The sequence below is a fragment of the Atta colombica genome, unplaced genomic scaffold (genome assembly GCF_001594045.1).
Source record: "Atta colombica isolate Treedump-2 unplaced genomic scaffold, Acol1.0 scaffold100, whole genome shotgun sequence".
Lineage (NCBI taxonomy): Eukaryota > Metazoa > Arthropoda > Insecta > Hymenoptera > Formicidae > Atta > Atta colombica.
In genome coordinates this window covers 2,240,223-2,257,107 of record NW_017259185.1, presented here as the reverse complement: position 1 = coordinate 2,257,107, position 16,885 = coordinate 2,240,223, and the positions used below count along the sequence as shown (strand labels likewise).

The following is a 16,885-nucleotide window of genomic DNA, read 5'->3' as shown; positions in this document are numbered from 1 at the left end:
ATAAATATATAATAAAATATATATAGAAGAGAGAGAAAACGACTGTCAGTATAATTGCTGCATAATAATAACTCCATACTTTATTAGCTCTTTTGTAATATAGAACAGTGCAAAATAAAACTTTAAAAAGATACCTCTTCGCGTTTTAATCAGATTCGTTTTATAATTTATCTTTCACAAATGAATAACTTGACAAAGTATTATTTCCAAAATCGTGAAAAATAAATAAAATTTATGTAAATAATTATGATAATTACATTCAGAAAATAAAATAGTTGAATAAGCGCTTAATAATTATTGCCTGTGATGGAAACAGACCTTTAGATTCATGATAAATTTAGAAACACATATCACCAATACAACGAATTTTCCGTTGTGTTTTCTAAACATAGCCAATATATACATTATACGTTCTATATTTATTAATCGATAATGTCAATATCTTATCATTGATACTGTATCAACAATTAGAATAACTTCAGTATTTATACTATGAGGGGATTACGATTTTTCTGACTTTTGTGATTTACGTCGCAAAAATCAGAAAAAAAAAACAGAAAAAATAAGAATAATTTACACGCAATCACTCTATTATATGCCTTTGTGTTATATTCGAATTTCGTTACGATATCAATTTTTTTATTATTAATGTTAATAAAACCACTGTCATTTGAATCAAAGTTAAAGTAATAAAGAGCGCAATCATAATTCATATAAAATGATTACTGCTGTAGGAAATACAAAAGGCTTAATGGTTATTTGGTGTATATATATATATATATATATATATACACATATATATATATATAGGTAGATGTCTGCCTAGCTGCTCTTCCCCTTCCCCCTCCACTTAACTATATCTTAATGAATAAATTATACAATAATGTGCTATTTATGCGCTTTCAAAATCCGCAAAAAAAATTTTTGCGCTCATTTCGTTTAGTTACATAAAAAAAATTTTTTTGTGGGAGGACTGAGTAGGCTATCAGTCAGTCCTCCCATATGTTAATATACATATATATAGCAACCAATCTGAAAAATAAAATACGCAGGATTTATGCACTATTAATACGCTTTCATAATCACATAATTTCAATTTTTGTGCACATTCCTTTTGAAGCAGTCATATTCATCCATAAATCGTTTAAAATTGCAAAATTATGTTAGTTAACTATGCAAAATATAATTTCGATTTTTGAGCTTAAGGGACTTCTCTCTTGGAGCAAACAGGTTTAGGTAAAATACATATGTTTAACTCTTGTATTCTTTGTCTTGATGCTTGTATATATATATATTTGGAATATGCGGCACTTTTAGAGAGCGGATTTATGCCTAAAGCATACAAAATGCGCAGATTAAATTCAGTGAATTAAATGCATTACCTGAAACATATACCTTATATCAATAATATATACAAATAATATATGCTCGTAATATATGCAAAAGATTAGAATTATTATCCATTATCTACTTCGTATGCATACTTATCATTCTTATCTTTCTTAATAAAACTTTGTAAACATATTTTATAAGTTACTATATACATCATTTTACATCTTATTTCTATTATTCATAAATTTTTTTATGAGCTGACATAAGCCCCCCCTATAAGCCATATATTCCATTCCTAGAAGAAAGGATTACAAAAATGCAAAGATTTTAAAAAGTTTTTTTTATATAAAAAATATTTTGAATTCCTAACATTTTTTCATAGTATTGGATAGTAAGTTTTTATTGATGTAGTTTATTTACCATAAACATACATATAGTATCTAATACTTGATAAATAATTAAATTTTTGTTAGACACGATGTATCAGGAAAGTTTAGTCAGTGACTTTTTTTTATCACTTTTTTTTTATCAAGAACTTATAGTTTTCAACATAGTCTCCTTTTAAAAAGGTATTGACTTATCAAATTCATGTACGTATCGGAGTTACTTTATTGTTTCTGAATTATTGTAAATCTTCTGAATTATTACAAATAAAAATGACATTGAATTATCATAAATGAGATAAACTTTTATTACAGCTGTTTCTCATGTCATATATGTAGTGTGTATTTTCTGTATATGGGATAAACTTCGTGCAAATCAGATTAGGCGCACACAAAATCAGTGCATGAAGGAACGTGCAGGTAAAGTTATGCGAGATAAATCCGACAAATTATGCAAACCGCGGAAGACGGATAATGTCATCAAGTAGGGAAACGCTTGCAAATTCTGTACTGTTCGAGAAGCTTTTAGTCCGGCATGAATAATAGAGACGTGTCGTTCCCAAGGCAAGGATTTATAGCCGTTCACCCCAAAACTCCGCGCCATTTGTTTGCCCCTTTTCCTTCCCCAGCTTATTTTAAAGGATCAACAAAAAAAATTCACGGAAAAATAATATACTACTATCTATTTAATACTACTATCTATTTAAAAAATTTTCTTTTGCGGCATTCAAAAAAACTTGTGACTCTACGAGGAAAAGAAATATTTATTACAAGACATCTATTACGAAACATAAAGGTCATAATTTGAAGTTGAAAGGCGACAACTTGAAGTAATATCTTAGTAATTTTCGAGTTTCGCAAAGTTCTCTCCAATCTTTTGTAAGCAAAGAAAGTTAAGTAATCAGAGAGTGATGAAGAAAAGCGTTTACTACAAAGCGCCTACTGCTTCGACAGGATAGTCTCGGCGCAATGCGACGAAAAACAATAAAACAACACGCAACGGCCTGTGCGGACATTTTCCTTTGGTTGAATACGGCGGCAAAGCGGTAATTCGTCCCTACTTGGCAATTTTAGAAAGTTCCAGACGGCGGTCGCAACTTTATATTCATTAACGGCAAGTTGCAGAAAAGAGAGGCAGGCAAATTTTCTGAACCTCTGCGCGAGCGCATATTGCAAAGTTTCGCGCCGGTGAACTCGACGAATGGCAAGCCTCTCTTCAGCGTTTCCGACAAAGCGGTTTCGACTTTTAATAACGAACACCGCCCAATATTGCGGATGCTTTTAGCGAGCGAAGAAACATACAGCCAAAGAAATTTCTATCCTTTACGACATTTCAGACTGTATTCAGAATATCTTAAGATTCTCACACTTATCTATTTCTATCTCCTGATTCCCTCCAAATTGAAGTTACTTCCTTAATGTGAAGTACAAGAAAGGAAATAAAAGCTAAAATCTAGACTAGAAGCAATTAGTATAATGGTTACAAATATATGTTTCGGATTAAAAATAATTTTTGTCTATTTTACTCAAATTTTAGCACAATAATAATATTTATATTTATTTAAGAAAAAAGGAATAAGAAATTAAAATACACTGAAAGAAGTTTTTTGATATTTTTAATTATATATAATTGTATGTGTAATGAAATTAATTAGGAGTTTTTTATGGTTTATACTGCAACAATGTACAAAATTAGTACAATCGTATCTAATAACAATCATATCTATATGTACAGTTCTCTCAAATATGAAAAAATTGTACTATAAATTATAATAATTTCATATATTAATATGGTAAAATATCAAGATATAAATGATAAATGAAATTAATATTTTTATTTAGTAAATGCAATCACAATTATAGTGAATATAACTATTTTCTTGAAATCACTATTATTTACGTGATAATAATAAAACTAAAAAATATATTAAGAAAAGACTATAGATTTTCAAATAAAGTGTATGACTATTATTGTATTAATAGTGCAATTGATGTACATTGTTTGCGTCAAACAATTATTATATAAATACATAGTTATCCTAAAAAATGATTACAAATTTTAGTTAAATTATTATAATTGTAATTTTTCTCTCTCAATATACAAGATATTTTCATGCAAAATCAAGAATAATTAACAGATACATCCCAGTTCATTTTGCGAAATACCATAAATTTTAAATAATTATTCGTCGCAACTGGAATCCTTTCTGTTCATGCTTAAATAATTCCGTTAGTTCAGAATAGATAATGACACAAAATAAACCAGATTATTTCGTATAGTACGTCTATATGGCAATTTTCGTACAGAACTATTCAGACGGCAGATTGTTAAAACGAGTACTGTCTCAAGCGAGTTAACTTGAAAGGGGACTACGGAATTTCGGCTAATGCTGGGAAACTCGAATATACACCATTACGCGTCTGTTTGCCGCTAGATAACTAGGGATACACACGCATCGTGTGCGCAGTACATGGAATATATGGATACTACGTGCATTATACTACGTGCAATGTTCTATTGTTAGCGACTCCCGGATTATGTCATGTAATATTAAAGAGAATTGAGATAATAAGGTAGAAAATTCATTTCAAAAAATTATTCATTTATATGTCGTTTTAACAGTAGCCTAGTGTACTAAAAATATACATATGTAATATAAGTCATAAATTATCATTAATAAAATTGCCACTGTTGCAACATTACATGGGATATTATCACAAAATTAAATTTATTCTCGATTCCATATTATCTCATTAAATATAAATCCTTGGAACGTGAAATTAAATATTAAATATAATTCCTAATTAACGAACGAGAAACTTTTAAACTTTTCTGCAATTTATTCAAAGTTATAGCAATTTCAGGACGCGCATCTATTTCCTGCATAAATCACGACCGTGATTTATTCGAGGCAAAAATTTATACGGCAAATTTAAATTTGTACGGCAAATTGTCCGCAAGATCGGCCGTGTGTGCATGACTCGAGCATAACGTTCCGTAATTCCGCGCAATATAATATACGTGTTGTCGCATCGGGGGGGAACAACACGAATGCGCTGCCATCCGTTCGGAATGAAACTATAGAAGGAAGCAGAGGACGTGGTAGTTGATTATGATAGCGGTGTGGAAGAGGAGGAGAAAGAGGAGGAAATGCATGGCAGACTCTCGTGTCCCAGGTGATCCCGCGTGCATGAAGCTGCGGCCGAACGAACTGTGCGTATGCTTTTCGACTCGATGACTAACCAGGCCCGGTTAATTGACCAGACGTATTTACCGCGGCACAAAGCAGCCACGACCGGAACCAACGTGACATTGTTCATGAATTGTTCGTTCGCCATCAAACGAAGCGCGCGAGATCAATCTTACTCAGCGTTTAATCGAATGCAAATAACTTAAATTTACTTCTCTGGGAAGAGAACGACGGCGGAAGGTTTCGTTAAACCTTAACGAAGCAATATTACATTCGAGTTTATATTGCGTCGTAAAATGAACGTAACATCTCTGCGATGAAGTAAAGATTTTCTGATAATACAACCGACGTCGAATATTACTTCCTTTTTTCTCTTCATTTTTTTTCAGTGAACCGATTTACCGATTTTTCCCTCTCAATTTGGCGCGGACACAATACCCCGTTCGTGACAAAAAGAGAAAAGTGTAATTTTTTCAGGTGCGGTATTTTCAGCTTTGTGCTGATATATATGTAGATATAATGGAAATCATTTGACGAATTTTACTACGAGACGGGTTTAACGCTGGAGCAATTCCAGTCCAATTTACACAGTATATCCCAGATGTATCGCTATTGCAGGTAGCACGGATCATTGTGAATACGAAGCGAAGCATTAATGTCATACGAATAATTGTAGAGTAGATAGGTAACTCGAGACTGGAGATTATTTAACCGTTATAAATATCAAGCTTTAATCCACTCCCCGCGAATGATGATGTATTTCTCCGATACTCACGCAGAAACGTATCATGTTCTCGATTTCATGGGAAATGAACGAAAACCGCACGCCGTAAAATCGGAATTAAAATATACGCGAGTGAAATCAAGAAAACAGCGTAATCTGTACTAACGCGATGAATTAGAACGAATTTAAACATTACTTTTCCTGCATTCGTTGAGCGCGCGTTATCATGTCGATACAAAAGTGTTTTGCATTTTGAGCCGCGACCGAGCATGAAATCAATTATCGTTGTCGCCGGAGATCCGACCTTTCCCCGATATTTATTTAGCATTAAAGCGCGATCGTCGTTATCCTCGCAGTGCTGCGTTCTAACCGGTGGTCGTAAATCAGGTGAGGAAACCTGCCTGCGACGTCTCCGATAGTAATGAATTGGAGAGTCGGTCGACGGCGAGAACGCATTGTAACCTCGAGTTTCCACGCACCACCGATGCGGCGTATGAATTTCAAGGGAATTAATGGCACCGGATTATATCTCGTAATCACGTATCTATCACACGAACGACGTGCCCTCCCTGTGGACCTATTTCGAACAAAGGGGAATCGAGTCTCCGCCACGTTCGACTATTAAAATGCAATTACCGATGAACCGTTTAATTCTTATTACACAAGCATGGCCGGCCGGATCGATTGTCACGAAAAAGATTCTAAAAACAGATTACTAAAAGGTTTCTAAAAACAGGTGCATGAATATTAGCGACATTTTGAGAAAGATAATGTAGATATTTGTGGACATAACATTGATTATATAACATATTAATTACGAAATATATTGCGCGAATGAGAGAAGAGAGAGATATACGTAAAAAGATATGACCTGAAAAAGATTATTTAAGAACCAAAAATGTGAAAATCAATAAATGAAATTATTTATATTTTTCGTGGATTTTCAAGTAAATTTTTAATCATAACTGGTTTAAATTTGAAATATTAATTATTCTTCCTCAAATATGAAATAGATTTATAAAATTAATATTATATCATATGGAGACAATAGATTCACATAAAGAGTAAAAATGTAGAGGTCAGGATCAAGCATGATCGGCAAAAATGTTTCCTTCGAGAATTCGAAGAACAAGTGATGAATACAAATCTGCACGTTTTCAAAAGATTCCTTCGTTTTAGATATCAGTCGCGTGACGGTACGTTGTAAACACAGAATTGTAGAGTGATGCAAGAAAGTATAATTAATAATTTCTAGAAAAAAGTTACTCGACACGCTCCGACAACCATCCGGTGAGTAATGCAATAAACAGAATTGCAATTGCTCGTAAATTGTGGGTCAAGCAAAAGGCAGATCATTAGAAATCTTAGGCAAGATAAGACATTTCTGTATCTCCAATTATCAATCTTCGATTACATTCGCTCGAGAAATTAAATTTAAAGCGCACTATAGCTTTACAAGCTACATGATGAAATTATTATTTCAGGAATTAGTCTATTTGAAAATATATAATCCGGATTTAATAAACTTAATTCGATTATATAATAAATCTTATCAATTGGCGTTCCTGAATTTATAGAATTATATTAACGAAAGTTGATTTAAATTAAAGAAAAATTTCTATTTTAAAGATTCTTTAAATGTGATTAACGATTACGTACTTAGCTTTAAGTAATCTTTTTCTTAAATTTTGTATTATTATGATTATATACCTATATAAATAAATATTTTTTTTCTTACTATCCACATTACTATAAACGTACTATAACGTTGATGAACACCAATGTTATAATAATAATCATTTTTTTCACTTATTATGTTTTTTATCACGAATGAAACATTATTATATCGCAAACAAAACGCTTTGTCAAGAGAGGAAATTCTTTTATTCAATCTGTAAGTAACTCTTTCCATCTACCGTACTTTGCTATGAATTACAAGGGACCCTCCTTCATAGAATTCACTCGTCGCATCGGAGGCAACGACGTCTCTTCTTCATTCATACGTGTCCAGAATCATTGACCGCGACCACAACTACGTGACAGGATGACGGCCGCGCCTTGGGAAAGAGGACGAAGGTAAGAAGGGAGACGTGCGCGGTTCAAGAAGTTTGGTTCTCCGGTAACGGAATGTACACTAGAATCTTGAGAGTGCTCCACGTGGCTCACAAGGGGCTACTTCGTAGGAATGTAACGTACAATTTCGCATTGTCACGAACGTCAAGAACATTCGGAAGGATTAGTTACTTCAACGAGCTCCTGCGCTTGCGGTTTTGGTGCACCGTACTAACTTAAATAGCCAATAACGCATCGCCTTAACCTTTTTTTTGTTACAATATTTTTATTATATTTTATTATATTTGTTCACGAAAGAGAAAAGAGACATCGCGATCCTAAGAAAATTCTCCTATAGACAATGTTTGTAATATATAATATTCAGAATTGTAGGATAAAAAGGCTCCATATCAATATTAATTTTTTATACTTTACCATTTTTAAATGCTAAACAAATGTCTCGTTTAAGAACACATATAATTTTAGAAATTATTTAAATTTAAATTTTTAAAAATTAATCTAAATTAATTTAATTTATAGTACTTAATAACTAATTTCGATGTCTACGATTTTTTATGTAAAGAGAACTGCTCCTTTCCTAATCATTGTCATTACATAGTTTTTTGTAGTAAGAGTGATAATCGATGTGCTTATCGACCAATTTGACACAATCATGTTAATTAAGAGTCAGAAACTTACGATGGCCTGTTGATCGACCCCGTTCGGAGGCGGAGGCGGACTGAAACTGGCAGCGGTCGGCGCACCAGGGGCGGCGGGATGAGGTGCGCCTGCCGCAGGCGGCACCTGGGGCCCGCCGGTCGGGGGTGGTTGCTGGGGTGCACCGGCGTTCTCCTCCTTCACCGTCACTGGTGGTGGTGGCTTAACGTCACCGGCTGCACCGGCTGCCCCCACGACACCCGCGACCCCGTTTACCGGAGGAGGGAAGACACCCCCACCATAGGGCGCAGCCATCCCTGTCTGCACCATATGCTGAAAAAAAAATAATTTCCTGTGAGTTTCAATGCTCAATCAAAGCAACATAATATTAAGGGCAAGAATAAATTAAAGGATTATTTTAATATCGATAAATGCACTGAAAAAAAAAATGTTATATCAACTACATTATTTGAATTGAAAACAATTATATTAAATTAATAACACTATTAATGAAACAAATACGTGCTCTAGCTTTAATAACATTTTATTTGTTTCATTAATAGTTATGAATAAATAAAATTATTATCAATTAAAATAATGTTATTGATATAACATCTTTTTCAGTATATAAATGTGACTTTAATGACTTGAAAAGTTTAGGATTTCATACAAATTCGTTTTTACTTGTAAGATTACTAAGAATAATGATTTAATTAATTTATGACTATAACTTGATTACTTTTCTTATCACTATTTGTTAATACATACTCTATTATACGTATCAATATTAATATAAGTTACAAACATCAAATCAAGAACAGAAAATTGATAATTACTAATTAAAATTTTCTGATGTCTCTAAGAGTTAAATATTTACTAAATTATCTTGCCATATAATTATTTTACATTGATTTTATACGATCTAATAAATGGAGACATCTCTAGCTTAAAAAATGAATTATCTTTCAATTACTCTTGTAATTTTTAATAAAATCAAAATACTATTTATAATTTATAATAATTTAAATAGATAATAATAATATATCTTATTAATATTCTCTAACGTTCAAACACTATCTCGTCCATCATTCGCAATTTAAGGAAGAGAAATATTTTTCATACTATAAGTAGGTTTGATTCAGTTTTTCTGGTCTCTCCGAGATCGTTAGAGATGAAAGATAATGGCGAAAATGGCGTTGCCAATTTTTCGTGCGGTGGCGAACTATTCACCGTGACCGCAGGCAATCGTACTCATAGTAGAAAGATTTCTGGCAATGTTCCATTGGAATGTCGTGGCGGGCCACGATTGGTTGAATAATACCTCAACGCGAATCTAGTTCGGTAAAAACATTCTTATCCCAAAAATATAAAAGAACTAATCTTTCTCATCTAAAGTCAAAGCTTGATTCTCTTTTTTATATAAAATTGACAAATAAATCAACACATAAATATTTCAGACAAAAAATGTTCTTGTTAATTTTAGGTTTAAAAAGTTGGATTAACAATTTACTAAATAAAAACTATAAATACTTTTAACCTTTCATTACTACACGTAAAGTGTTCAGAAACATTCCCACCTTATAAACTCACTAAACACATAAATGCTATTTATATACATTATAATATTTTGTGAAAATTATTTTACAATTTAAAAACAATTTTTGCATTTATCTTTATTTAAAAGATACCTGTACAAAATATTATCAATCTTTATTTAATTGTAAATAGTTAAAGAAATTATTGAAAAATGAGATAAACTGAGGTGTCAAAAACGCTATAAGTAATCATATTTTAAAACATCACGCAAGTAATGTAAAATTAAATACTTAAATTGCAATATCAGATAATAAAATATTCAATATCAGATAATAAATACGTAATAATATGGATATAAATTAATCATTGTATAATTCGCGTTAATATATACTATATTAAATATATTATAAGAAATAAAGCTATGATAAAACATTTGTTCATAAAGATACAACTATAAAATATAAATTTTTATATACTTACAATTTTTACTTTAAGATTGTTTATTAAACTCTATGTCAGGTAAAAATGATCAATTTTAATTAAATGATTTATAAAAAACAGGTTATGAAACAATAAAAATTCTTTCAGTAGCTAAGCGCATGTGAAAAATTATCAACATTCAACCAGACTTTCTAGTTTCGCTACAAGGTCAGATAGTTTAAGTAGAGACAATTTTATAGAACGTGTAAAAGGCGGAGAAGGATCTGCGGGACGGCAAACGATTTACTATGGACAGCAGAGGGTAACTATAATTTATGGTACGCCCCCGGGCTGTGCCATCCACAATCTCGCGCGTGGCAGGTTACAGATGGTTTGTCCAGTTCTCCCTTCTCTCGAGATTATTTCTGAACGCTACCCCTCGACTTCGCTCCTCTACGAGAGAGCAAAGAGCCATTTGTTATTCCTACCTTGAACATTTTTCTGAAAACTCGATTTAGACCGGATTTCACCGATACGCACCGGCCGCGCGAGCGAACGGAGATGAAGTCGCGCGAGCAAGAGCCCTTTGTTAAGTCTGAGAAATGAAGAACGTGGTCTCAGTAATTATGGAATATCCGACATCAACAAAGTGCTGCAGCGATCCAGATGATTCCTCGCGTCTGATTACGATAGCAGAGTGTATGATAAATTAGCAGCTGTCGTTTATATGAAAATGTCAGAAGTAATGAATGTGTAAGAACAGAAGTGTGATTTATCATTTTATAATACGTGACGCCATATAAAAGCAATGAGAAATATATATCATATAAAAGCAATGAGAAATACATAATATATCATAAATGCATATGTGCAGAACATTGTGCCTCTCTTTTAATTGTAAAATTAATGTTTTAATATTTAAAATGCATAATTATAATCCATGTCGATATCGTCAATATTGAATCCATACACTTATATAATAAATCTAATTTCATTTAATTTCATTTATATTATATTTAATTTATATTATTTTTAAATTTTATATTTATTTTTATTATCTCAGAATGTGATTTCTTTGAAAATTGATTTCGTAAAGTTTGTCGCAATTTCATTTGCTAAAGCTGTAATACTGAATATCAAATTATCTTTTCAAATTTTGTAACACGAAGACAATTTTTTCCGAGATTAAATTACGGATACACAGAGATAAATAGAATTCTAACAAAACTGCAAAAAAAACTGTTAGACCAAGATTTCAAAAGTCTGATCACGATCGGTGATATTAACAAGAAAAATCTAATGAATACAATGAATAGAAACAAGAGAGATAATCTCTGCCAGAAAGTATACATTGTTCATACAGAAGACAATCAATGAAAAGATACGTGGAGCAGTTACCCCACATGTGAAGGAATCCCTTTAGAAAAGCCTCGAGGCGAATGAGAACTAAAACTAAGTTTAAGCGAAATTGAGGAAAGTCGCTTCTGGCTCTGCACATCACATTCCCCTTCTATCGGCTTTCTATTCCGCAAGCGTAACTTAATCAACAAAAGGGACAAGATAAGAAAAAGGAGAGCTATACGCTCAAGAACGTGATCCCGAACCGACCTAATTTTCCCTGGCACGGGAAATATGTCTTCCGATTGGTTGAGATAAAGTCACAACTCTTCGTCCTGATCACGAAGATAAAGAACATTAGGAAGGATTAAAAACGCTTTAATCTCCCTAGTCGATAAGTACGAAGAAATATTATAGATTTAACTTCCCGATCACTAACTGTTCCGTTAATTAATTTTTCTAATTTGTTTAGAATGAACACGTTCGCGAATAAGAGAAAATCTTGGCAAAAGTTTTAACTTTGCAATATAGTCGAGTGTAGATATTTCTTCGCATGTCGTAATAGCTGCCGGAAGTTGGAATGCGGCATGTTAAAATTAAACTCGAGTCACGTCAAATCGAATCAAATTTAAGTCACGTTCATAAGCGGAGCTAGAAGGAAGTTTCTGTCTGCCACGAATAAAATATTACGTTAAAATTATTCGTGTTAGCAGACAACGGAATGTTTGTGTGACACGGACAAATAATTTAAAAAAAAAAATTCTTTAAATATCGCAGAAATTTATCAACGTTGCAAAATATCGTGCGAATATTGTAGAAAAGAATAAGTATCTTTGATATCCCATTGTCGAACTTAAAATTCTCAATTCCATTTTAGTGGATGGTTTGTTCTCGCTCGGTCAATGACAGTCTAACAGTTCTTTGTCGTCTGTTCCTTCTTCTTTCCTTTTTTTTTTATGATCGTGAACAGAGCGAGACTTCCCGCGAGCGATAGTACATACAAGGGACCATTCAGAGCATGCTTCCCCTTCGGCATCAGCGGACCATGTCGTCACAGCTAGCTGGGCCTTACGGCGATCGCGTGCGCGAGCTTGAGGAACGTAATGAAAAAAAATTTTAATGACCTCCCCTCCCCCAACGTTAATTCAATCAGCTACATCGGGCGTAGAGAATGAATGACGAAATGTATGGCGCTTTAGTGCCGTTTCTACTTGGTATAATGCAATGCATTCGCCATTGCTTAATTAGATACTCGAGGCAAATGATTATTCGAACGGTTATGCGAATTGTCGATTCATCTTCTATTGAGTTCACACGATAATATGAGCATCGTTGAATCTAATATAATCCTCTAATTTTAAACTAAACTAAATTTGAATTGTATTATAATTAAAATGAAATATTTTTCCGAGAAATTTTTATTTTAATTTCAAACAATTTAATTATGCATTAATCATAGAAGAAATAATTTTGCTGAATGAATTTGTTAAGTATCTAAAAAATTAAATTATAGATACAAATCTGAAAATAATTTTGTTGAATCGTCAAACTAATTATGTTAGAAAATTCAAGATATTGGAAACAATATTTAGTAATCAATTTGAACGTCCTTACATACGTAATTATCTTGGTCCAAAATTATTTTCAGATCTATATCTCTCTAACTAAATTTGTAGATCTTTAACGAAATCATTCTTTTCGTAAATTTTAATTTTATGAATTGTAGTTTTTTCATTATAAAAAAAAATCATCAAAATAACGTAGAATTTGAAAGATTCAAAAAGTAATTAAAGAAAATAATTTAGTTTTTTAGCTATATATTGTATTTAATATTATTTATAAATTATAAAAGAAGAGATAGAGAGGAACGCAAAGAGATAAAATTTTAAATAAATAAAATCGTATTACTTCATACCGTTTGCCCTTCGATTTTCGTGAACTTTGTACACCACAGGATTGGCAAGGATGATCGTTACAACCTAAAGTACTCATACGGATCACTTGCATCTCGTGTTACGAAGAGCTAAGCTAGTACGAAATCCGAGTTATCTCAACGTATCGGCCTCTCTGCTTCAGATCGATTCATGCGAGTACTATATCAGACTAACGACCTATTTCGAGAATACCATCGACCAAACAAAAAGGCACTTTTCGCATGCATAACGCCTGTCTTATCGACTAAAATTGGGGGGGTTGAGAGGCGAATAACCGGCAAACCAGGGAACTAGCTTGTCGATCTACATGGAGAATCAACGTTATCGGAATTGACAGTAGAAAAAGCGGACGCGATAGCTATGAGAGGAAACTGTTTCGCGCGGATCCGCGAGGAGATGCGCAAATCGAAATGGATTGCATAAACACCGTTTCATCGCGCAGTCTCACACAGCAGTCTCGCATAGCACAAATTCTTCTATTCTATAACAGAAACACATGTATCAAATCAAAATATTTTGAATAAATAACATGGTTCTCTGAAATTCACTAAAAATTTTATTACCAGTTTTGTTACTAATTTTTATTAATAAGATTTTTGTTAAAAAAAAATGTTTCAATGTCAAAATCATAAAAATAAAATTGTGAGACATAAATTTATTTCGAATAATTATCTACCAGGACTCATATATTCTAGTTATGAATTAATGAAGGTATGACAAATGCGGAGGGTTTTATGAAAAAAGAATAAATTAACTCTTAACGAATAGAGAATTAACTTAATTATAAAATACACAATTGCGTTAGCAACGCGGAACTTAGCATTTTAAACTTAATTCGCGCGAACTGCTGTTTTGCGAATTAACTCATTTTCGTAATATCAAATATGGAAATGATATTATTATAATTTTATAGAATAGCTACAAAATAATAGATACGTTTGTAATTCCGTGCTCCGTTCGAGACAATGGCGTAGCTCGGGAAACAGCTTATTTGCGCGTTGCTATTCGCAGCTGTATCAGGATGCATAGCGCCATGTTTGAAATGCAAAAACGAGCATCTCGATGCTACACCAACGATACAACCGCTACGGAAAAATTAAGAAAGACGCATCCCCCACGGCCAAGAAAGAAACAATGCGATTTTCCAGAAATATGCACCTCTTTCGGATATTATCATATATTAACGAAAAATAATACCAAGATAAATGCAATTTTTATTAATTTTATGAAATTTCGTTATATTCATATTTTAAAAAAGTACACAAATAAAAAGAAAAGAAAAATAGAAGGATAAATTTAAAAAAAATTATAAGAAAAAAGCTACTATAAGATAATATGTTCCAATTTGTAACAATTAAAAGCATTTTTTTAAAAAACAAAACGTGCTTAAAAAAGATCTGTTAAAAACAGGAATCAGAAAGCATACTGCCTCATGCTGACTTGCATAAACACAACTAAAATACTTTCTATCTATATACTGTTTAACTTTCCCTCGCATTTAGTTAACACTAAGCTTAAACGAATAATGAACTAGAGATTTTCTTCCCCCATTACTTATTATTTAATATTATAATTCAAATTACAACAAGAAAAAAACAGTAATTTACCTAATACAATTATTTGGATGCAATCAAATATAATTGAACGACGAAAAATCCAAGACATAATTAAAAGTTTATAAGTGCTATAATGCATAACAAATGCTGTTTAAAAATCTATAAAAGTACCTACAACGCATCTACTTTCATGAAGATTTCCCGTAGAGCGGTGCAACTGCCATTACATCATATCCAGAAAGCGAGCAATAATTTCAGTGGCAGACACACACACATACACACATAATACGCAGAGCAGGAGCAAAGTGCTCGTAATTTAACCATCGGGTTTTCATCTCAAGTACTCTCACGGGTATGCCGACACGGGGCGATTTTAAGTTTCTGCGACAGCGGTTTGCCCTTGAGTATTAGGATTCGAAATGCGCGCTGGTAGTACAACCACCCTTCCTCGTCCTTTCGATGTTTTGACGCCAGCAAAGCGAACGAGAGCCGCCAAGAATAAACCTGAAATCAATAGCGAACACAAGGCCCGAGAGAGCAAGAGAAAGAGAGACAAAGAACAAGGCAAAAGCTAGAATAGAAACAGAGAGAAAGCGGATAATGGCGGGAGATTTTCCGACCCAACGAGCTTAAAGTACATCCGGCATATCCTTCTCTATGCGTTCCACTTTGCCTGTGTAGATCTTTCGTCTTATGATTGCCAAAGTCTCATTTTGATGCCGGACGAGAATAAGCATCTATAGAAAATATTATGAATCTTTATTACGTGACGTTTCCCAGAATTGACAAGCTAAAAAATATTGACGGAAATCATAAAAATATTTTATGATGCGTGTTATTTAGTTTCTGCGATACGTTGTGCACTGAGACGATACTATCATTTTTATTATATGACCGTTACGGTTGACTGCGTTAATAATATTATCAGCTCTTGTTATTATTATTAATTTATAACTTGGAAATTGAGCATAGTAGAAATATTTTATCCCAATCAAAAATTAAAAGCTGAACATGATGACGGACAGCCAACAATACTTATTAATCATTGCTTGTATCAATTCAATCAATTTTATAATATTCTTTAATAGAAAATTAATTCTCATTTTAAATAAATAATAATGAATTTTTCTAAAATTATCTTGATAGCAAAATTATTTTTAGATCTGTCTATTTCTAAATTTTTTAATATTTCAGCAAAATCGATCTTTCTGTATAGGAGACAGAAAGAGATCTGGAAATATATTTTAATTCGCGAAATCGTTACAATCCAGCCAGCCAATCGGTTATAACAACACGGTGGAAGAGAATGCGATCTCTTCCATTCTCATTCCTAAATGCCTCCTTCTCGCACGATCGCTCTTTTCCTCATTCCCCTCACTCGCCGAGTTAAATACTCTAATTCGCGCTAATGGATGGCCCGTTGCTAGTGGATCGTTTCTAAAGAGCCTCTTCCCGATCGGGAGGGACGCGTCATTCAGCAGAGCGTATTCACACCACTTGGGCCCATGTAACAAAGTGTCGTCAATAACTGGGCCCTGTTCTCCTGAGATCGACATCTAGCAACAAAGGAAATCGCCCATTTGATAGGAGTGCCTGACGTAGCATTGCAATCTTACATTAAATTATGTAGCGGTTAGTAGTCAATATACAATACATGTACACAACGGAGCATAAAAGTCGTTGTCTACGTGGTAATTACATCCGCCATCGATCGTCGACATCGATCGGCTCTTCCGTCACGTAATGAGAGACGTTACGTAAG

General features: G+C 33.0%; 1 protein-coding gene across 1 annotated transcript in view; it reads right to left on the bottom strand.

Annotated features, from left to right (window-relative positions):
- LOC108684648 (RNA binding protein fox-1 homolog 2-like) overlaps window positions 1–16,885 on the bottom strand; it is a 248,440-nt gene that overhangs the window by 93,871 nt on the left and 137,684 nt on the right. The window contains exon 4 of the mRNA XM_018189083.1: window positions 8,382–8,672. Coding sequence (XP_018044572.1) covers window positions 8,382–8,672 — 291 coding nt within the window. The remainder of the gene's footprint in view (window positions 1–8,381; window positions 8,673–16,885) is intronic.